Source organism: Mobula hypostoma, chromosome 12, assembly GCF_963921235.1.
Source record: "Mobula hypostoma chromosome 12, sMobHyp1.1, whole genome shotgun sequence".
Lineage (NCBI taxonomy): Eukaryota > Metazoa > Chordata > Chondrichthyes > Myliobatiformes > Myliobatidae > Mobula > Mobula hypostoma.
In genome coordinates this window covers 803,404-826,367 of record NC_086108.1, presented here as the reverse complement: position 1 = coordinate 826,367, position 22,964 = coordinate 803,404, and the positions used below count along the sequence as shown (strand labels likewise).

The 22,964-nt window shown below is 43.6% G+C and overlaps 1 protein-coding gene across 1 annotated transcript in view; it reads right to left on the bottom strand.

The window, feature by feature from the left end:
- Positions 1–847: 847 nt before the first annotated feature.
- ppp1r37 (protein phosphatase 1, regulatory subunit 37) overlaps positions 848–22,964 on the bottom strand; it is a 169,439-nt gene continuing 147,322 nt past the window's right edge. Inside the window, exons 11-13 of the mRNA XM_063063474.1 lie at positions 17,160–18,153; positions 10,233–10,325; positions 848–7,542 (exon numbers count right to left, since the gene is read on the bottom strand). Coding sequence (XP_062919544.1) covers positions 10,243–10,325; positions 17,160–18,153 — 1,077 coding nt within the window. The 3' untranslated portion in view covers positions 848–7,542; positions 10,233–10,242. The remainder of the gene's footprint in view (positions 7,543–10,232; positions 10,326–17,159; positions 18,154–22,964) is intronic.

Here is a 22,964-nt window from a genome sequence, read left to right as displayed (position 1 = left end):
TTGGATTTCCAGAAGGCAAGACTCCTAGAAGGTTAATTTACAGGTTGAGTTTGTGGTAAAGATAGCAAATGCAATGTTGGCATTTATTTCGAGGGGAATAGAATATAGAAGCAAGGAGACAATTCTGAGGCTTTATACGACACTAGTCAGGCTGCACTTAGAATATTGATAAGAGTTTTGGGCCCCATATCTCAGAAAGGATTTGCTGTCATTGGAAAGTCCAGAGGAGGTTCACGAGGGTGATTCCAGGAGTGAAGGGGCTAACAAATGAGCAGTGTTTGACAGCTTTGGGCCTGTACTCACTGGAATTTAGAATGTGTGGGGATCTTATTGAAACCTACCGAATGTTGACAGGACTCGATATGGTGGATGTGTAGAGGATGTTTCCTATGGAAGGGGTATCCAGAACTAGAGGGCATAGCCTCCAAATTGAAGGGTGACTTTTTAGAACAGAGGTAAGGAGGAATTTTTTAAGCCAGAGAGTAGTGAATTTGTGGAAAACTCTGCCAGTGACTGTGGTGGAGGTCAAGTCTGTGGGCATATTTAAGGCAGAAGTTGATAGTTTCCTGATCAGTCAGGGCATCAAAGGATATGGTGAGAAGGCAGGTATATGGAGTTGAGAGCGGGATCTGGGATCAGCCATGATTGACTGGAGGAGCAGATTAAATGGTCCGAATCGCTTAATTCTGCTCCTGTGTCTTATATGGCTACATTATCTCACTAAGTTCTTGTGAATGCCTGGAAAAGGATCACCAGAGATAACTGTATCCCAGACAACTCTAGAAAGAAAGAACACTGCTAGGAAGAGCAATGATAAATTGACTGGGTTAGGGCACTGAGAGAAACATACCTCAAGTGAGGTCTGTAAATCAGAATCAGGTTTATTATCACTGATGTATTTCAGAAAATGTGCTGTTTTGTGGCAATAGTACAATGGTATACATAAGGAAAATTACTATAAGTTACAAGGAGTATATAAAAAAGAGGAAGATAGTGTGGTAGTGTTCAGGGACTGTTGAGAAATCTTTTGGCAGAGCGGAAGAAGCTGTTCCTAAAATGCTAGGTGAGCGTCTTCAGGCTTCTGATTGTAGTAATGAGAAGAGGGCATGTCCTGGATGGTGAGGATGCTGCTTTTTGAGGTTCAGCTTTTGATGATGTCCTCAATGGTAAGGAAGCTAGTGCCCATGATAGAGCTGGCTCCATTGCGTCAGCCAGTTCAATCACTGAATTCCCAGCCAGCAATGCATATAGTGGAAGAGCAGCACAGCAAAATGACTCAGTTTAACTTAAAGAATTTTTTAATTGTAATTATTACCCAAGATTCTGAATAAATCCAAAGATGTTTAAAACTCACATAATTCCATTAGGTTCATCTCAGAGACCTAGAGGGGCCCAGTGGAGGGTACATCCACTTCAACAGAATCAACAGACCAATCAAGTGGCTTGTACAAGTGCAGGTACTTGAGGAGGCATCAACATGGACAGACTGTGGGCGGAGATGCATGCTCTGTCACCCACAGGTACATGGACAAAAAGCAACAACTCCAGGTGAACCCCCAATACTTCCATGGTGCACTCTAACAAAGGATTCAAAACACAGCATACTGGCAGTTCCTATGAGCTGATTAAAGAAATACAAAGTGTATGATTTCTCCGGAAAATAATAACCATTGTGATAGTCTTCAGGTTGACAGGAGGATATGGCAGAGGTTGGTCTGAGTAACTGGCCATCTTTACAGTCAGTGGGTTAGGCTTAGTGACAGCGACAGCTGTGGTGACTTTAAATGCCAGTGTTGTGGTCAGGGAGCTTCAGATAGGAAGCAAAAGAAATTATATGGTTGAGAGTTGGGTATGGAACAGAAAAGAAAAAGAGAAAGGAGTGTGAGGGGTGAGGTGGAATTGGAGAAGTGATGGTGGGAGGAGAGGGAGATAGGGAGAGGCAGACAGAGACACAGAGTGCTGTGTTAAGCTTGATGTGGACAGGAAGGATCCCACCACAACCTATGAAATTACCCCATGACAATGAGAAGCTGCATAAAAGGTGGGAGGTAGTGAAGGCACAAGAAAAAGTAAATCAGCTAGTAGACATCAGTGCGGGAAAGATTTTTAGCCTGGCTCCCAGTTGTTAGTTAGAGTCAACTCTTGAACAGAATAACTGGCCCAGGATTGGCTGGGCTTCTCAGTAGTCATCTGTGTCATTTGTGGAAATTATTTTAAACTGTGGAATCACAAATTCCTGGATTTACTTTGGTACTCTACAACACTTACAGGCAGATTGCACTAAGTTTCCACAGCACTGAAAATCTTTCACCTGTGTCCAAAGTATTGCTGGAAACAGGAAATCCTCAACATACTTAAACTGCATCAGGTGTGGACAGTTTTTTTGTATAGGGACCAACTAGGGTTACTATGAGGCAATGAGGGGTCAGTATACAAGGATGGAGTTGGTGCTGGCTTTGTCCAGAGTACTGTGCTGGGTCAGGCGGTGGGGAACCAAGCTGATATGTTCTGAACCCACAGATAGTAGTGTTGCAGCTGATGCATTCTCCATCCAGAAAGGTCACCTCACGTAATTCTTAAAACCATAACAATTGCTTAATAAAGTAGAATCAGGAATCATCAGTTGGTTTCCCTTCTATCTCCATCAACCAGCCTCTGCATCTTGTGTTTCAGTGGGGAAAATGGTACTCATCCCTCTCTGATTTCTGATCACATTGTGAGTTACAAATTGCAACGTGCCATGACCCAATTCATCCTCAAGATCTTGTCCCTGTTTCCTTCAGGTTCCCTTCCTGTGGAATCAGACATCTGGCCCACTGTGATCACTGCCCTAACACTGCAAACACGCTTTTTGCCTCAGGTTCCTCCCCTCCTCTGACAAAGGTGGTGACACCTTTTGGCATTCAGTTATCTGACCAGAGACACTGCTTGGGTGTGTGGCGGGGAGGCATCCAACCCAGGACTCAGTACAAGTCCAATGTTGAGAGCCATGGCCAATTTTTCTCTGCCCTACTGGGAAGTCCATCACTGACCTGCATGAGTGCAAGTTAATCTTGGGGGTGGGAGGGGATGTGATGGTTTCTTGACCCAGCATGGTTCAGTAGAAAATAATACTGTCACTCCCTTCCTGCCCTGAATCAGACAGTCCTCATTAGTTTCCAATACCACCACCATCTTCTCAAGGGTAGATGGAAAACATAATGTTGCGTTCTAATCCCACCACCACTTTTCAAGGGTAATAGAAAGAACTCCACAAATAAGAGCTCCACCAGTGATTCCCAAATCCAGCTTAAGAATAATAAAAAAAAATTCAATATGGATCCAAACACATCCACCAATCTCACTGCATAGTCCACAAACAAATTAGCTCATTTTAAAACTAAAAGCCCTTTGGGTAATTTAGGGACAAGTAAATGGTTTCAGAAGTATTCGCCTTCATACACATAGCCTCGAAGGGATGCAGTTGGAATGCTGCTGAACAACAGTTGTGAATAAATGTACCCTCATTGTGAGGAAGATCCCAGACTCATTACATTGACAGTGTGTCTGGGATTGCACTCGTTTTAATTGCTTTGAGCAGGAAATGTAAACCAAAGCTAATTATGTCACTGTAGTGTATTATTTCTCAGAAGGGCTGTTCTCCCCACTGTTGGGCCCATTGTATCTACCCATTTATTTCAGACGTCGATCCTAGATGCCTTCATAACATGTTATGAAGAGGATTTGGAGCTCCAGCAGATGTTTAACCTGCAATGGAGGATGTTCAGTGCTGAGTTTTTAAAATGAGAGCAAGACCCACTGAAATCAAAAAGTAGTAATCACAGCCTGGATCTGGCAGAGTTTGTTGCCAGGATGCAAAACCCCACTCCTTCCCCAGACTGCTGCAGTGCCCGGACAGTGTCAAGTAACATCTTTGCATCAGCCACGTCACTCCTCAAGTGTGTGAATCAGTCAAAAAAAAGGGGGGGGGAGGGGAAGAAAAACAATTCACAATTATTACAACAAGACCTCAAGAGTACACATCAGGGAAAAAAAATATAGAATCAGACTTTAAGCAGCCCTGTGACACAAGTTAACACGTACCTCTATACATAGTGTTATGCTATATGCAGATTCTCTGCATTTAAAGGCTAGAAAGTCACAGCATCAGTTTATTTATACATGTCCAAGTGTAACCTGCATGCAGTTATGCTCATTGCATGGCATTTATTGCACTTTTTAGACCAGCTCTGCAGTCGAGCACTCAGATGATAGGGTAGATGACTCCACCAGTTTCATTTGGGATCAGTCAGATACAACTCTTGGAGCAACAACCTACCGCTCGTATCGCAGGCAGACTTTGTAGATGCACTAGTAAGAAATGAGGATGTGCTAAGTTCTCCTCTCTCCACTACCATCCTGAGAGCTTCTCCAGTTGGTCATACACGCGGACCACATGCTGATTCATACCAATGACTGCACATTGCGACTTACACACTTCATAGAAAAGTCGGTCTGTATTGGTCTTTCTGCAACTTTGCATTGTCCGTCATGTGGTTTCAGCTTGGTCTGTGTCCACTTGCAACATGCATGCGTTCCTATTTGTCACGATTCTTTTGCAAGTCTTAGAGAAGATGCTGAGTTCTGGTAGGATCTAGGCTAGTGCCTCATTGTTTGCTTGTAAGTCAGAGGGACCAACCATCACAGGAATTTTAAAAGCAGCCTGTATATTCGTAGCTGGGGTCAGGAGTTGGCAAATGATGATCCGTGTACACCCTGAGCTGCAACTGAGGTTGTGAAGCGTGCCCGGGTAACATATACCCGCTGCTCAGCATGCTAGGGTCAGCTTGCCTTCTCTAAATCACAAGCCTATCTCCCATGTGAGGCAAGCAAACGTGCACCCACGCACAAACATACATACACACACACACACCTATAAAAACTTCAGACCTAGACAATAACACATAAAAGGAAAGCCTTAATGAATTAATGTTGATATGATAGCCTGAATTGAAGCATTCATTTCTCTACAAAACACGCTAGTTTCTATTCCATTAGAGTTGGATGTATTATTATTAACCTTTCCTTATTGCCATTTTTATGACTATAAATCTTTTCTGCATAAGGAAAAGAGTGTAACACAGTGAGCGTAAACACTACATCTTCACCGAGGTAGAACTGGGAGCAAATATCCTGCTCCTGACCCAGTCTAGTCCCTGTGGTACCAAATAGAGCCTTAATTCTTTGCACATTACGCCTGTCACAGACAAGGCAACCAGTTTCCATCTGACCCCCTACAGCTTTTCCGAGTGGAAATTTCTTTCAATTGAAAAGAATAGGCTGAAGTTGAAATTGATTTTAAATGGCAGTAAATTAATACTGAGGTAATGCGACACTGCGGCTAAAGCTGGGTAAGATAACTCTAGTTTATATCAAAGAAGCTAATCTTTATTTTCCCTAAACATCGCATGAGATAGAGGGACTGAATCATCAATAATTTGATCTATATTATCAATATCACACTTTGCTTTTGTTTATTACTCTGTACCACAAAGCAATCCTTCCAGGAATCAGTGTAGAAAGAGATCGATGTAGTTCTATAGTGTACCCAGAGACAGTATAAGGAAACATCAAAGCTTACGGATCCTGTGTGATTTCTCTCTCAGCCAAGCCAAAATACAGACCATTCTTCTCAGTAGACAGGTCATTGCAAGGGATACTGCACAAGCTTGAAGCCATGTGCCTTATTTGACATATCGGGGAACCAAAATATTACATTAAAAAGCAAAAATATTTGGTACCTGATATCGAAAGCAAAATCAAAAATGATGGACGGAAATTGTTTAATACTTGTAATGGCTGCTCTATGAAGGAGCCAGCCCAGAGATTTGTTGCCAGATGTGTGGTGGTTTTCCGGCACATTCTAGACACCAAAGGTTTCAAGATAAATTTTCTGACTGATTGGAAAGACAGCGCCGCAGAGGCGGCGTTGTCAGCTGCCCAGCAAACGGCTCGCAGCAGGAAGAATGGAATGACGCCGTGGCTTTGGCTTTGAGCAATCATCAGTTTTGGTTGATGTGGTGTTTAAAATAAGCAGTGCTTGTGCCAGGAAACTCACACAGAGCAAGGGAGGTTCCCTAAGTATTGCAGTCTAATCCATTACCAGGGGCAATTTTAGTCTTAAATGTCACTGTCTGACAAAACGAAAACAGCTCCTGTGTAAATTTGATTGATCGCAAGAGCACAATCACTATTTTTCCACACTTTAAAAAAAAAATCACTAGGCATTTTTGGCAACCGAGTCAAGAATCATGATTAAAGTGATTTCCATCACTTTCAGCCTCCTGTTCCCTGAAAATTTGACAAGAAAATGCAGAAATCCACACAGAATGACTGACTTTACATAAGGGTTAGGACCATCACCAGAAAAGAAAGGACTTGCACGCATTTGGTGTCTTTATGGGCATAGGACACCACAAAGTTCAATCCAGACAATAACTTCTGATGTGCGATTGTTATTATAAAGCAAGGGAGGTCACAGCCAATTTGCACGCAGCTAGCTCCCACATTCAATGCAACAGCGAACCAATGATCTGTTCTGTAGTGATTCTGACTAGTGTCACTGACCAAAATCATTAAACTTCAAATAGTTATTCTCCAGTTGCTTGTAGGTCACTGAGATGATCAATAACCATGTACAGCTATTTACATGGTTTATAACGAGATCGCTCCCAGCAGGTACAAACCTCAGTGCGACCACACTCCTAAATGAAGATCCTAGTGTTCAAGCTGCGAATGCCTTGCACGATCCACTTCCTCAAAACATTAAACCAACATCAATAAAGACCAACCTAAATAGCTTCTAAAGGAGAAAGCCTCATGGTGAGATATACCATAAAGAGTACCTGGGCTGAAAATTCCCTTTACTAGTGCAATGTTTTCATCCCCACCATCCACAAACAAATAGTGTCAATAACACAGAGACAGACACAGTGGAGACAAGTCAGTTTTGGGAAAGGGGAACATATTGGTCCTACCTCTTGCTAGGACTAACGTCAATAGTGGAAATAGGGAAATGCAGTTCACTGGCTAAACCAAGCCTTGTTACAATATAATGCAATACATTTACAATATAATGTAGAAAATCTATAGTGCAAGGGGTTGACTCATTCAGATTCTAGACAATGACACTTCTTGTGTCGGGACAGCTTCATCCCAGTGAGGAGGAACCACCCTTCCACTGGACTGCACACTGCAAGCCAACCTCTTTTCCCCTGGGTGACACGTCTTTGGTACCCACTCCAACCAAAATGAAACCAGGTCAGCAGGAACTCATTCCCTGCAGGAGGGATGGAATGAGCCGTTGCTGCAGGCGATGAGTGACGCAGGTCGGCGGTGGGCAGTCTGACACCGTGAGAGAGGCAGTGAGGAGAAGTCGGAGAGAAAAATCTTTTTTTTTTGTTTTTTTTTGAGGAGGAGAAGGATTGGAGAGTAGGTAGGTGGGGGAACTGCACAGGCATCTTCAAGGTCAGCTTCAGTACATCCAGCAGGACCCAAAGGACACTGTCGAAGAAGACAAAAAATATTTAATTTGTTTAGAGATACAGCACAATAACAGGCCCTTCTGACCCAGCGAGCCCGCACCGCCCAATTACACACTTGTGACCATGTAACCTACTCCTTGGAATGCTGGAGGAAGGTAATTTAAATATCGGTATGTTGGGATTTGGGTGCTGGAGTGGAGATACATTGCTACCAAAGGAGGTGTAAGGTGCTCCTTCCCTCTGTTAGCCTGTAGATCACCCTCGGGCGAGGTGTAGCACCTGCTTAGCCTCCCCGATCAGGGTCACGAGGAGCCTTGTGAGCAGGTGGTGGAGAGTCATATGAGCGGCTGATTCATATCACAAGTTCTGGTTATGCGACTACTGACACCAGACAATCTCTGAAGAGTATTGATAATGACTGGGGTCCCCCATCTTGTTAAGACACTACCCAGAAGGCAATGGCAAACAACTTTTGCAGAAAAGTTTGACGACGACAACGTTGGGATAGGATTCAGATTAGTTTATTGCCATCAAGACCAGGGCGCAGTGAAAATTCTTGCTTGCAGGAGGCTCACAGTGCAGACGGCAGTAATAAACACAACAATAATACATACGACAGCAGAATGGTGGGAAGTTCAGAGTGCAGTCTGGAGCAGTGTAAAAAGAAATGCTGATATGACAATCATAGAAGACCAAGAGCTGGAATCAGGAGCTGGAGAACCTGACAGTACCACTGGAAAGGGAATGTGAAGGAGCTGGTTGGTATGGAAGTCCATAATAAGTCACTGTAGCAGATGCAGGCCATTTTGCCCATTGTCTACTCACCATTCCATTGTTGCTGATTTATTTTCCCTCTCCTTCCTTCTCCCTTTAACTTTTGACTCCCTTGTTAATGAAGAACGTACCAACCTCCACTTTTAATATATGCAATGACTTGGCCTCCACAGTTATCTGGGACAATGAATTTCACAGATTCATTACCCTCTGGCAAAAGAAATTCCTCCCCATCTGTTCTGTAGAGTTGTCCTTTTGTTCCAAGGCTCTGGTCCTAAATTCTCGCACTATCGAAAACTCCCCAAAATGCTGGGAGAACTCAGGTTAGGCAGCATCTATAGACATTTCACGTCAAGACCCTCCTTCAGGACCCTCCATGTTGACTCTTTCCCAGCCTTTCAATATCTGGTAGGTTTCATTGGGGTCCCCCACCTCCTCCTCATTCTTATCTTGGTTCATTAGATATGGGGCCCAAAGCTGTTCACAATTTGACAGCAGTGCAGAAGAAGCTATTCCTGAATCTGGTTGCTTAGGCTTTCAAGCTTCTGTATCTTCTCCCAGAAGAGAGGAGAGAAAAGAGAACAGTCAGGTTAGCAAGTATCCAGTCTTCCTGAACCAACACATTGTGGACTGGATGGAAGGAAACAAAAAGCTTGTGACGAACCAGGCAGTGTTTGCCACTCATATTATGGGGCAGGATAAAAGAAATTCGAATAAAAGGTTTAAAATTGGCAAATAACTGAGAATGACCATCGCCTCATGTCGAAAAGTTAGTGACAAAATCTCTTTGCTTAAAAGATTCTCAGAAAGGAAGCAGGTCAGAACTTGTTTCTATATGTAAAGGGCTGTTGAAACATTTCCTGCTATACAGAGCAGATGAGGCAGAGATCTTTTGACTGTTTAAGCAAAATAAATAAATACAGGGAAAACTTACAAGCATGTTGCCAGGTCTGGACGACCTGAGTTATAAGGAAAGATGAATAGCGTAGAAGAATGCAGAAGATTGAGAGTTGATAGAGGTATACCAAATTATGAGGGGTATAGATAGGGTAAATGCAAGTAGGCTTTTTCCACTGAGGTTGGGTTGAACTACAACCAGAGGTCATGAGTTAAGGGGAACATGAGGAGAAACCTCTTCAGTCATAGAGTCGTGAGAGTATGGAATGAGCTGCTAGCTTAAGTGGTGCACGCAAACTTGATTTAGACATTTAAGCAAAATTTGGATAGGTACATGGATGGTAGTGGCATGGAGAGCTTTGGTCCTGGTGCAGATCGATGATAGTCAACAGTTTAAATGGCTTGGCACGGACTAGATGGGCTGAAGGGCCGGTTTCTGAGCTGTACTTTTCTATGACTCTAAAGTGTAGATGTTATAAATTTATTGTTCACAGAATGCGGACATCATTGGCAAGCCCAGAATTTATTGTACATGGCTAACTGCCTTTGAACTAGGACTAAGTGTGAGTGCAGGAACAAGACTAATGAATACCCTGCCATCACCGAGGTGTTGTTACTAGGACAGTGAGCTATTTACTGTACTGTTTATTGTATACCTGTGTTGAACGCTATATGAAATTTGAATTATATTTTACAAAGTTATTTGTGGTTATATTTTGTTTATTGTGCTATTTGTGATAAATGTATTCTGAGTGAGTGCTTCTTGGTCTGGAGGAATGCGGTTTCATTTGATTGTATATATGTAGAGGTCAGTTGATGATATCAGTGAGGGCCTGGAGTCAAGCACAGGTCAGATCAAACAAGACTCACAGGTGTTGTTCAACAGAGAAATTAGCCACCTATTGTTGGAAGAAGCTGTTGTAGCTTTTTCCTCCTCTTACCCGAGTTTTAGTTCGTTTGCAGCAAGTCCAGTCATGCGATTCATCAATAGGGTTTTTAATGTCTTTTTTAAAAATTAGAAATGGGAAACCTCCTTACCGGCTCAGCTTCAGGATGTTTCACGACAGGTTTCCTGGCTCGCTTCCAGCAGTAACTTCTCCAACTCCTTTTCAGTTTTAGGACTTGTAAACTCTTTAAAAAAAAACAATCATATCTATTAACAGAGAGGGAAAGAACACAGAAATGAAAAAGGCAACTGGATTTTAGAGTATTAAGAAGCTTGCAATGGTTCAATTGATTAAAGTCCCATATTCTAAACAGTAGAAAGCCTGCAGATACAGGAAATCAAAGCAACACACAAAATGCTGGAGGAACTCAGCAGGCATGGAAAATAGTAAACAATTGACGTTCTGGCCGAAACCCTTCACCTGGACCCATATTCTACCCTAGCCCTGTTAACTGTCCTGGATAGTGGTGGGCTCGTGAAACTAACCTTTGCACAGTGTGGAGTGCAGAAATATCAACATTTCCATTAATTGAGTGAGGAATGAATAGTTGGAAGGAACAGTGGGGAAGGTGGGAGAATATTAGCAAGAAAACATACTGAAGTCCTGATTTCCCATTGTACAAGAGGGCAAAAATAGACAATAAGGTTCTTCATTACTGTTTTGCCATTTAATACTTCATTAATTACTCATTCCATATTTATTTCATTATAACTTCACCATTCTTCTTTGGCTTTTTGACATAAGTTAAAAGCTTATGTCAAAAAGCCAAAGAATGGTTGAACCAGGAATGTGAGCAAATAGAAAGAATCCCTATTACTGATCCAAAAAGGTTACATCAACAAATCAAGAATATCACTGGTAAAAAGCTCCTCTGTTCTTCAGGTGGAATTTTGAAAGCAAAGGACGGTACCATTATCATGGAAAAAGATGAGATTATGAACAGATGAACTGAGTATATTCAGGAATTGTTTGAAGACGATCGAGGAAAAAACTAAAAATTAAGAAAAACATTGAAGGTCCAAGTATTTTAAAATCTGAAGTCTGTAATGCAATAAATAAGATGAAGAAAGGAAAGGCAGCAGGTCCTAATGAATTAGTAATAGAACAAATTATCGCCCTTGAAGATTATGGAATTGAAAAACTTACTGATTTAATCAATAACATTTATGAGACTGGAATAGTATCAGAAGAGATGACAAAATCAGTATTTATCACTTTTCCTAAGAAACCTGGAGCATTAGAATGTGAATTACATAGGACCATAAGTTTAACGAGTCACATCACAAAGATACTTCTGAGAATTTTGATGACAAGAGCTAAAAGTAAGACACAAGCTGAAATAGGCAAAGAACAATGTGGATTTGTGAAAGACAAAGGTACAAGAAACACAATATTGATGTTAAGGATACTATCAGAATGAGCTATTCAAGTGCAAAAAGATTTGTTTGTTTTATCGACTACACAAAAGCATTTGATAAAGTGAAGCACAATAAGTTATTTGAAATATTACAGAAAACTCTAGATCTAGATTCGAAAGACCTCTGCCTAATCAGAAATCTGTACTGGGAACAAACTGCCGCTTTAAGAATAGATGGAGAAGTGAGTCAGTTTACGAAAATCAAGACAGGCATCAGACAAGGGTGTGTTTTCTCCCCTGATTTATTTAATGTGTACAGTGAAACAATATTACAAAAAACAAGATACATCTTGGGAATCAAAGTTGACGGTGAAAACGTCAATAATTTTAGATATGCAGATGACACTGCGTTAATTGCAAGTACGGAGGAAGAACTACAAAATTTAATTGATATAATTGTTGAAGAAAGTGCAAAAATGAGTCTATCAATTGCAAAAAGACAGAATGTATGGTGATATCCAAAAAGAAGGAGAATCCTATCTGCAGGCTGAGAATAAAAGGGGAAGGCATAAAACAAGTACGGAACTTTTGCTACTTAGGAAGCTGGGTGACATCAGATGGCAGATGTGATATGGACATCAAAAGAAGAATGGGGATGGCAAAAGACATCTTTACGAGAATGAAGAGTATACTGACCAATACTAAACTAGGCATGACAACCCACCTCAGAATACTGAAATGTTATGTTTATCCAGTTATGTTATATGGCTCAGAATGTTGGACAATATCTAGTAACATGAGGAAACAAATTGAAGCAGCAGAGATGTGGTTTTTGAGGAGGATGCAAAGAATATCATGGACGAAACGAATATCTAACGAGGATGTCATGAACAGAGCAAACACAAAAAGAGAGATAATGTATGAGATCATGAAATGGCAACGTAACTTCATTGGAAATGTGATTAGGAAAGAGCAGTTAAAATGCACGGTAATTATGGGGAAGATTGAAGGGAAGAAAGCGAGAGGAAGACAAAAGATAAATGATGATGGAGACAGCAGCCAGAGAACTGGAAATGAACACCAATGAATTGGTACACTTGACCCGAAACAGGAGTGTGTGGGCCATGGCAGTCAAAGCTCAAACTGGGCACGGCAGCTGATGATGATGATGACAACTTCACCATTTAAAACCAAGGCTGGCGCACATCAATTTTCCATGTCATATTCCCCAATCCCCTACATGCTTTGTCATAGCATCACAGAAACAGGCCCTTTGGCCCATTGATTCCAAGCCAAACTGTGATTCTGCCTAGTCTTATTACAGCTCCAACGACTTCTGTTCATTCCTGACCTCTGCTGCTCCCTGAGTGGAGTCTGCATGTTTCCCCTGTCCACTCAGGCTTCCCCCCACCCCCGAGGTGCTCTAGTTTCCTCACCTGCTCAAAAGATGTGTGAGTTGGTAGGTTAGTTCATCATCATCATTATATGCCATGTCGTAAGACATGGGCAATCATGGTCAATGACCATGATTTTTCTTTTCTCTACAAATTTTTCTGTAGAAATGGTTTGCCATTGCCACCTTCTGGGCAGTGTCTTTACAAGACAAGTGATCCCTAGCCATCAGCAATACACTTCAGAGATTTTCAACCTGGAGTCAGTGGTTGCATAACCAGGACTTGGGATATGCACTGGCTGCTCATATGACCATCTGCCACCTACTTCAATGGATTCGCCTGACACTGACTGGGTGGAGGGTGGGTGGGGTTGGAGGGGCTAAGCAGGTGCTACACCTTGCCCAAGGGTGACCTGCAGGCCAGCGAGGGAAGGAGTGTCTGATACCTCCTTTGGAAGAGATGTATCTCCACCCCACCACCCAGATAGATTAATTGGCCGCTGTAATTTGCTCAAGGTGTAGGTGAGAGGTAGAAACTGCAAGGAGCCAATGAGAATGTGGGGAGAAGTTTTAAAAAAAATGGGACTGGTGTTGTATTATTAGTTGTTGATGGTCAGTGCTATCTTGGTAGGCTTAAAAACATGTTTCTTTTTTGTATGTATCTATGACTCTATGGATTAGAGTACATTGTGGTCCATGGGGTGGCGGGGTAGAGATATGTCTCTACCAAAGGAGGTGTAAGGCACTCCTTCCCTCTGCTAGTCTGGGCAAGGTGTACCACCTGCTTAGCCCCCACCTCCCTGATCAGGGTCACGGGAAGCCATTGGAGCAGGTGGTGAATGGTCGTATGAGCAGCTGGTGCATCACAGGTCCTGGTTATGTGACCACTGATGCTAGGCAGACAAACTCTGAAGAGTATTGCTAATGGGTGGGGTCAACTGTCTTGTAAAGACACTGCCCAGAAGGTGGCAATGGCAAACCACTTCTATAGAAAAAATTTGGAAGCAACAATCTTTGTCATATGACACAGCATATAACGAACGAACAAACAGTGGTACAGGTTGAGCTTCACTAATCCGACTACCCGTAATCCGGTTCCTTTGATAATCCGGCACTGATTATGCTTAATGTGACTGGCACTCCCTGGGTCCCAATGGTGCCGGATTAGTGAAGGTCGACCTGTAACATGAAAGGTAGGACAGGGTGCAGAATGATGTAGAAGGGACAACATGCATTCCACCATATTACCAATAAAACCAAGGAATTCAGCTCCTGCTTTGACTGAGCTGTCATATTACAGTGTTGTGACTGACACACAGAAGCTGGAACTGGAAAAGCATCAAATGACTAACTACAGACTCAACTACTATAATCACTCACCCAAAGTTAACATTTTGAAAATAGTCAGGCAGATCTACAGAACTTCACATTTATAATGGTAGTATATCTCAACTAGCAGAAGCCTCCTGAACGTTTAACACTGATGTCTGTTCCACAAGTACAAACTCCAGACACCCAAGGTACACCCCTTTTGTTATTGTATTGAGGATGGGCCCATGAATTTACAACTGATTCGTATAAATTTTATATACAACATTATGAGGGGTATAAATAAGATAAAAAGCAAGCAGGCTTTTTCTACTGAGGTGGGGTGAAACTAGAACCAGATGTTATGAGTTAAGGGAGACAGGCAAAAGATTTGAGTGGAACATGAAGGTGGTGACAGTGTGGAACGAGTTGCCAGCAAAAGTGGTGGATGTGGGTTTGAATTCAACATTTAAGAGAATTTTGGATAAGTACATGGATGGGAATAATAATAATAACAACTTATTTATGGAGCAATTTTCATACAGTTGTTCAATTTAATATCAGAGAATGTTTACAGTATACAACTTGAAATCCATACTCTTCACAGACATCCATGAAACCGAGAGAAAATAAAACGAAGAATAAATGACAGAAAATGTTAGAACCCCACAGCTGCAAAAACCTGATGATGATGTGATTCCAAGTGCTTTACAATGGGATTAATTGCAAACATGAAAATAAAAGATAAAAAATGTTAGTTAAAAGTAAGGTTAAATAAATAGGTTTTGAACTGGCGTATAAAAGTGCCAACTGAGTCTGCATCCCTTACAGATTTAGTATTGAGTTCCACAATTTAGGAATGTGGTTCAAAAAAAAGTGACCTGCCAATTATCGTTTGAGGGAGATTGTTTAAATTTATAAGCCTGGCAAAAGAAGACCTGAGAGTGCGAGCAGGATTAAAAAAGCAAAAGTGATTCTGTACTCCAGACTCAGACCATTGAGAACAAGGCTTTAAAAACAAGTTTAAACAAATTTCATCACATATGTCGGTGATATTAAACCTGATTTTGATTCTGACGAAAGAGAATTTTAAAATCAATTCTAAAAGCCCATGCAGCATAGCTAGGGCGGGAGTGATAAGCTCCCTCATCCTGGCTTCATTTAAAAGTCTAGGAGCAATGTTGATCTTTGTCAAGAGATTGCTTTGGAAGGCCAGTAAAAAATGCATTGCAGTAACATAGTCTATGCAATCATTTGATGGGAAGGGTATGGAGAACTATGGTCCATGTGCAGGTCGATGGGTCTAGGCAGAATAATAGAACAACACAGACTAGATGGACCTAATGCCCACTTTTGTGCTGTAGAATTCTATGACTCTATAAAACAGAAGGGTAATAGACAAAAAAGATCTGTCCTGCAATGTGCTTTAAGTGACAGGGATACACCTTTAACAATTAGTTAATAGCAGGAACATTTAGCTGCTGTCTTCCTATGTAGTTTCAATAGGATTGAGAATATCCAACATCCAATTTCGAGTTTCACTAGCCATGGAGAATCAGTTGGAAGTTAAATTCCAGATCCTGGCCTTCATGTATGGCTTGGATACTAAGCCCAGTGGAACCATTTCTACTGACAGGAGAAGGGGCAAAGACAGGTTACTGGTGCCATAAAACCAGTCACTTCGGGCAGATTGAGCTTGTCAGCCGTGGTTGGCTTCCTCTATATTGGTGCGGCCCATCGTAAATTGGGTGACCACTTCGTCCAGCAGCTCTGCACCATCCACCACAAGTGGGAACTTCTGATGGCCAAATACTTCAATTGCAATTCCCATTCCTGCTTCGACACGTCGGTCCATGGCCTCCTCTAGTGCCAAGGGGAGGCCACCCTCAAGGTGAAGGAGCAACACCTTATCTTCTGTCTGGGTAGCCTCCAACTTGATGGCACGAATATCAATTTCTCCTTCCTGTAAACAACCCCCCCCCCTTCCTCTATTCCCCACTCTGACCTTTTGGGGTGTATGGGGTGTCAGGGAGGGGTAGCACCTCTGGTGGGGGAACACGTCGTGTCCTTTTCAAGGCGGTTAATCCACCTTTGGTCCCCACCTGGCACTCAGCTCTCACCTGTGGCTCCCCGTAGCTGTTTGCATGCGACAGCGACCACACCCCGGGCAATGGCTTCGACGAGCCGGCTAAACCAGGTGAGGGTAGCCGACGGGTCTCAAACCCTCGGTGAGATAGGGAGTTGTCTATCCCAGCATGTGAAGACAGACTCCGGTGGATTGAGCAGATGAGACCAATGGAAGGTCCAATGGTCAAGAAGGCAGTCTCTGCAAGCATCGTGGAACGTGTAGAACAGAAGTTGCCCTGATCATCCACTGCGCCTAGTCCCATCTCCAGCCGCCTCGACTCTGTCTTGCCACTGGACCCAGATGGGAATTGGGAAGAGAGAGTGAGGCTGACACTGCACAACTTTCCTTCACTTAAATCCAAATCAAGCGCTAGTCTCGACACCATCAATAATAGTGTCGAGGTCTTCATCGACATCAACGATGGACGAACAACAACTCTGACCTTTTATATCTTCTCACCTGCTCATTATTCCCTCTGAGGTCCCTTCCTCCTTCCCTTTCTCCTCTGGTCCACTCTCCTCTCCTATCAGATTCTTTCTTCTCCAGTCTTTGGCTTTTCCCACTCACCTGGCTTCACTCATCACCTTCCAGCTTGCCTCCTTCTCCCTCCTCACCCCACAACTTTTTATTCTGGCATCTTCCCCCCTCCTTCTCAGTTCTAAAGAAGGGTCTCAGCTCGCAAAGTCAACTGTTTATTTCTCTCCATAGATGCTGCTGGACCTGCCGACTTCCTCCAGCATTTTGTGTGTGCGTTGTTTAGATTTCCAGCATCTGTTTATGCATTACTACTACACAGCCCGAGAATGATCCTTAACAAGAGTATAACCCTTACCTTGCTCGATGTGGCAGCTCAACACTTTGTCATCCGTCCCTGTTGCTAACACTGCTAATTCAGGCAGTCTATGCACAAGGTCGGCTTTGAATCCATTCGGTAAGGTGCCCCCATGCATCACATGATCACAGTCTTTAGCACAGACCGTCTCAAAGTCATGCTCAGTGTACTCTACCGGCTTTTCCTGATTCGGCAGGCTCCTGGATTGGAGACTTCTTTCCGAGGCTGGGGCTGGAACTGTGTAAGCTGCTGTAGTGCTTGGTACTGAACCTTGACAAGGCTCCAAGGGGGATTCTGCCTCATTATCTGTGGTCCTATTCTTTTCGCTCTGCAGTGCTTCTTCTCCCCACTGTGCGTCACGATTACTGGGGTCCTCCGGTGGGCTTTCCACTCTGGTCACCACAAAGACTTTGTGTCCTCTCCCTGGGCTGGATACAAGCCTCTCATTGTTTCGTGACGGGACCTCCACTGGCGGGCTGACAGCGACTGGGCTTTCCGACTTTGCAGGATATAATTCAGTGTTATCTTGCGGGTTATCAACTGTGGCTGGGCTATCCACACCATCGGCCTTGGAATCCGTGACAGACTCCTTCCCAGAAGGCATTTCTGAAGCAGCCTGCTGTTGTTCAGAGTTAAGTGGCTTGATCAGACCAGCCTGTGGCACCGATTCATCTTGTTCAGTCAAATTACATTCCACGGAGAGGGTAGAAACCCTCGATTTATCAGCACCATCCAAGTGCTCAGTGTCCTCAGTCATGTTCGGAACACTTCCCTGGGCACCTCCATTTCCTGATTCCTCGCCCCTTGGGCAGGTTTGGACATTTTGCAACTCATCTGTCTTATCGCACAGAGTCACGGAGATCTCGGGCATTGAGGCAGACTGTCGCATCTTCTGTTCTCTCTCTTCCTTTTCCTTTGCAAGAATGAAATTCCTTTTGCAACCATTTTGGATCTCGGTGAGCAGGGCCTTTTGAGTTTCAATGAAGCTCTTTACCTGAGAAGAGAAATGGAGAGCTATGTCAGTACCTCCAGTTGAACTCTGTCTTTTTGAGTGTTTCCCCCTAGCTGTCAGTCTGTGGTTTTGTACTGCCATGTGCTCCTGTCCCCACTCCTGCTCTGCTCTGCTCCGGCCTCTGTGTTACTGAGTACTCCATTATCATCTGTTTCTCATTATCACCTGTTTTGCTGCCGCCTGGGTCTCATTGTGCTCCACCTATCACCTGCCTCTCTGTTTACTGTTCAGTGTATTTCAGTCCTGTGTTTTCACCTGATTGCTGCCAGATTGTGCCAGGGAATTTTCCTGAGCCTTTCCAGTATTTGTATCTGTACTCTGCCCATCTGAAAATCGACTCTGACTATTTCCCGATTCTGGTTTTTGGATCTCTCTGGATGTTCTGATCTCTGCCTGAACTTTGATGTCGACTTCGTTTGCACCTCGGGATTTGTTACTCAATTAATATCACTGTGTGCACAGTACTGGGTCTGCAACTGGATTCCTGCTCCAGCATCCTAACAAGCTATCAGTTACAGAACTGGCCTGTTGTATTATATTTTATAGATACTTTATAATGACAAGTTAATGGATGCCTCTCTAAAAGGAGGTCACATGCACAAACACATCAAATCAAGTCGTCACTTTTTATTGTCATTTTGACTGTAACTGCTGGTATAGTACACAGTAAAAATGAGACTTTTTCAGGACCATGGTGCTACATGAAACAATACAAAAACTACACTAGACTACAGACCTACCCAGGACTGCATAAAGTGCACAAGACAGTGCAGGCATTACAATAAATAATAAACAAGACAATAGGCACAGTAGAGAGCAGTAGGTTGGTGTCAGTCCAGGCTCTGGGTATTGAGGAGTCTGATGGCTTGGGGGAAGAAACTGTTACATAGTCTGGTCATAGAATGCTTCTGAGCCTTCTGCCAGATGGCAGGAGGGAAAAGAGTTTGTATGAGGGGTGTGTGGGGTCCTTCATAATGCTGTTTGCTTTACGGATGCAGCGTGTGGTGTAAATGTCTGTAATGGCGGGAAGAGAGACCCCGATAATCTTCTCAGCTGACCTCACTATCCGCTGCAGGGTCTTGCGATCCGAGATGGTGCAATTTCCGAACCAGGCCGTGATGCAGCTGCTCAGGATGCTCTCAATACAACCTCTGTAGAATGTGGTGAGGATGGGGGGTGGGAGATGGACTTTTCTCAGCCTTTGCAGAAAGTAGAGACGCTGCTAGGCTTTCTTTGCTATAGAGCTAGTGTTGCGGGACCGGGTGAGATTCTCTGCCAGGTGAACACCAAGAAATTTGGTGCTCTTAAATGATCTCTACGGAGGAGTCGTCGATGTTCAGTGGAGAGTGGTTGTTCTGTGTCCTCCTGAATTCAACAACCATCTCTTTTGTTTTGTTCACATTCAGAGACAGGTTGTTGGCTCTGCACCAGTCCGTTAGCCGCTGCACCTCCTCTCTGTATGCTGACTCGTCGTTCTTGCTGATGAGACCCACCACGGTCGTGTCATCGGTGAACTCGATGATGTGGTTCGAGCTGTGTGTTGCAGCACAGTTGTGGGTCAGCAGAGTGAACAGCAGTGGACTGAGCACACAGCCCTGGGGGGCACCCGTGCTCAGTGTGATGGTGTTGGAGATGCTGCTTCCAATCCAGAGTGACTGAGGTCTCCCAGTCAGGAAGTTCAGGATCCAGTTGCAGAGGGAGGTGTTCAGGCCCAGTAGGCTTAGCTTTCCAATCAGTTTCTGAGGAATGATCGTGTTGAATGCTGAACTGAACAGCATTCGAGCGTACGTGTCTTTTTTGTCCAGGTGGGTTAGGGCCAGGTGGAAGGTGATGGCAATGGTATCGTCTCTTGCACACCAGTTGAATGCCCAAGTTGCTGTTTTTCATTGATTCTGTTATAGTTATTATTCTATTATGTATTTATTGAGCATGCCTGCAAGAAAATGCATGTCAGGTGTATACGGCGACGTACGTGTACTTTGATAGCAAATTTACTTTTAAACTTTGGAATGTTTCAAGCTTCAGAGGCTTCAGGTTAAAGTGCTTCAAATTATTTTGGAGCTCCAGTGGTCATAGAGAACACTGCACAGTATAGGCCCTTCCACCTATGATGTGGTGCCAACCTTTTAACCGACTCTAAGATCAATCTAACCCTTCCCTTCTACACAGCCCTCCAGTTTTCTATCATCCATGTGCCTGTGTAAGAATTTCTTAAACGTCCCTACATACATTCCAAAGAAGAAGCATACAAATTAGCCAGAGAAAGTGGCTCACCTGAGGACTGGGAGAAATTCAGAGTTCAGCAGAGGAGGACAAAGGGCTTAATTAGGAAGGGGAAAAAAGATTATGAGAGAAAACTGGCAGGGAACATAAAAACGGACTGTAAAAGCTTTTATAGATATGTAAAAAGGAAAAGACTGGTAAAGACAAATGTAGGTCCCCTGCAGACAGAAACAGGTGAATTGATTATGGGGAGCAAGGACATGGCAGACCAATTGAATAATTACTTTGGTTCTGTCTTCATTAAGGAGGACATAAATAATCTTCCAGAAATAGTAAGGGACAGAGGGTCCAGTGAGATGGAGGAACTGAGCGAAATACAAGTTAGTAGGGAAGTGGTGTTAGGTAAATTGAAGGGATTGAAGGCAGATAAATCCTCAGGGCCAGATGGTCTGCATCCTAGAGTGCTTAAGGAAGTAGCCCAAGAAATAGTGGATGCATTAGTGATAATTTTTCAAAACTCGTTAGATTCTGGACTAGTTCCTGAGGATTGGAGGGTGGCTAATGTAACCCCACTTTTTAAAAAAGGAGGGAGAGAGAAACCGGGGAATTATAGACTGGTTAGCCTAACGTCGGTGGTGGGGAAACTGCTGGAGTCAGTTATCAAGGATGTGATAACAGCACATTTGAAAAGCGGTGAAATGACCGGACAAAGTCAGCATGGATTTGTGAAAGGAAAATCATGTCTGACGAATCTCATAGAATTTTTTGAGGATGTAACGAGTAGAGTGGATAGGGGAGAACCAGTGGATGTGGTATATTTGGATTTTCAAAAGGCTTTTGACAAGGTCCCACACAGGAGATTAGTGTGCAAACTTAAAGCACACGGTATTGGGGGTAAGGTATTGGTGTGGGTGGAGAATTGGTTAGCAGACAGGAAGCAAAGAGTGGGAATAAACGGGACCTTTTCAGAATGGCAGGCGGTGACTAGTGAGGTACCGCAAGGCTCAGTGCTGGGACCCCAGTTGTTTACAATATATATTAATGACTTGGATGAGGGAATTAAATGCAGCATCTCCAAGTTTGCGGATGACACGAAGCTGGGTGGCAGTGTTAGCAGTGAGGAGGATGCTAAGAGGATGCAGGGTGACTTGGATAGGTTGGGTGAGTGGGCAAATTCATGGCAGATGCAATTTAATGTGGATAAATGTGAAGTTATCCACTTTGGTGGCAAAAATAGGAAAACAGATTATTATCTGAATGGTGGCTGATTAGGAAAAGGGGAGGTGCAACGAGACCTGGGTGTCATTATACACCAGTCATTGAAAGTGGGCATGCAGGTACAGCAGGCAGTGAAAAAGGCGAATGGTATGCTGGCATTTATAGCGAGAGGATTCGAGTACAGGAGCAGGGAGGTACTACTGCAGTTGTACAAGGCCTTGGTGAGACCACACCTGGAGTATTGTGTGCAGTTTTGGTCCCCTAATCTGAGGAAAGACATCTTTGCCATAGAGGGAGTGCAAAGAAGGTTCACCAGGTTGATTCCTGGGATGGCAGGACTTTCATATGAAGAAAGACTGCATGAACTGGGCTTGTACTCGTTGGAATTTAGAAGATTGAGGGGGGATCTGATTGAAACGTATAAGATCCTAAAGGGATTGGACAGGCTAGATGCAGGAAGATTGTTCCCGATGTTGGGGAAGTCCAGAACGAGGGGTCACAGTTTGAGGATAGAGGGGAAGCCTTTTAGGACCGAGATTAGGAAAAACTTCTTCACACAGAGAGTGGTGAATCTGTGGAATTCTCTGCCACAGGAAACAGTTGAGGCCAGTTCATTGGCTATATTTAAGAGGGAGTTAGATATGGCCCTTGTGGCTACGGGGGTCAGGGGGTATGGAGGGAAGGCTGGGGCGGGGTTCTGAGTTGGATGATCAGCCATGATCATAATAAATGGCGGTGCAGGCTCGAAGGGCCGAATGGCCTACTCCTGCACCTATTTTCTATGTTTCTATGTTTCTATACCATCATGCCTGGCAAAACATTCTACGTCCAAAGTATGCATACTATATACAACTTAGAGATTCATCGTCATGCAGGCAGCCACAAAGAGAAACACAAGAGAATCCATGAACCTTCCCCCCCCGCCCCACACACACACCAAAGAGAGACAAATATCCAATGCGTGCAAACAATAAATGAGTAAATAAATCAAACACAGAACATGAACCGCAGAGTCCCTGAAAGTGAGTCCATTGCCATGGAACCAGTTCAGTGCGAAGGTGAGTGAAGCTGGTCAGGAGCCCGATGGCTGCAAGGCACAACTGGAGTCTGTAATCCAATGCTGAGGCGAGTGAAGCTGGTCAGGAACTCGCAACTGCAGGGCAACAATACACCCATACACTCAGCACCTACCTGTGACATATCCCCCGATACTCTTCTTGAATCATGTTAAAATTATGCCCCTCCCCTCCTTGTATTAGCCATTTCTGCCCTGGTAAGAAAAGTCTCTGGCTTACCAGGTGCTGCCTAGATTACAGAGCATATCTTATGAGGAAAGGTTGACTGAGCTAGGG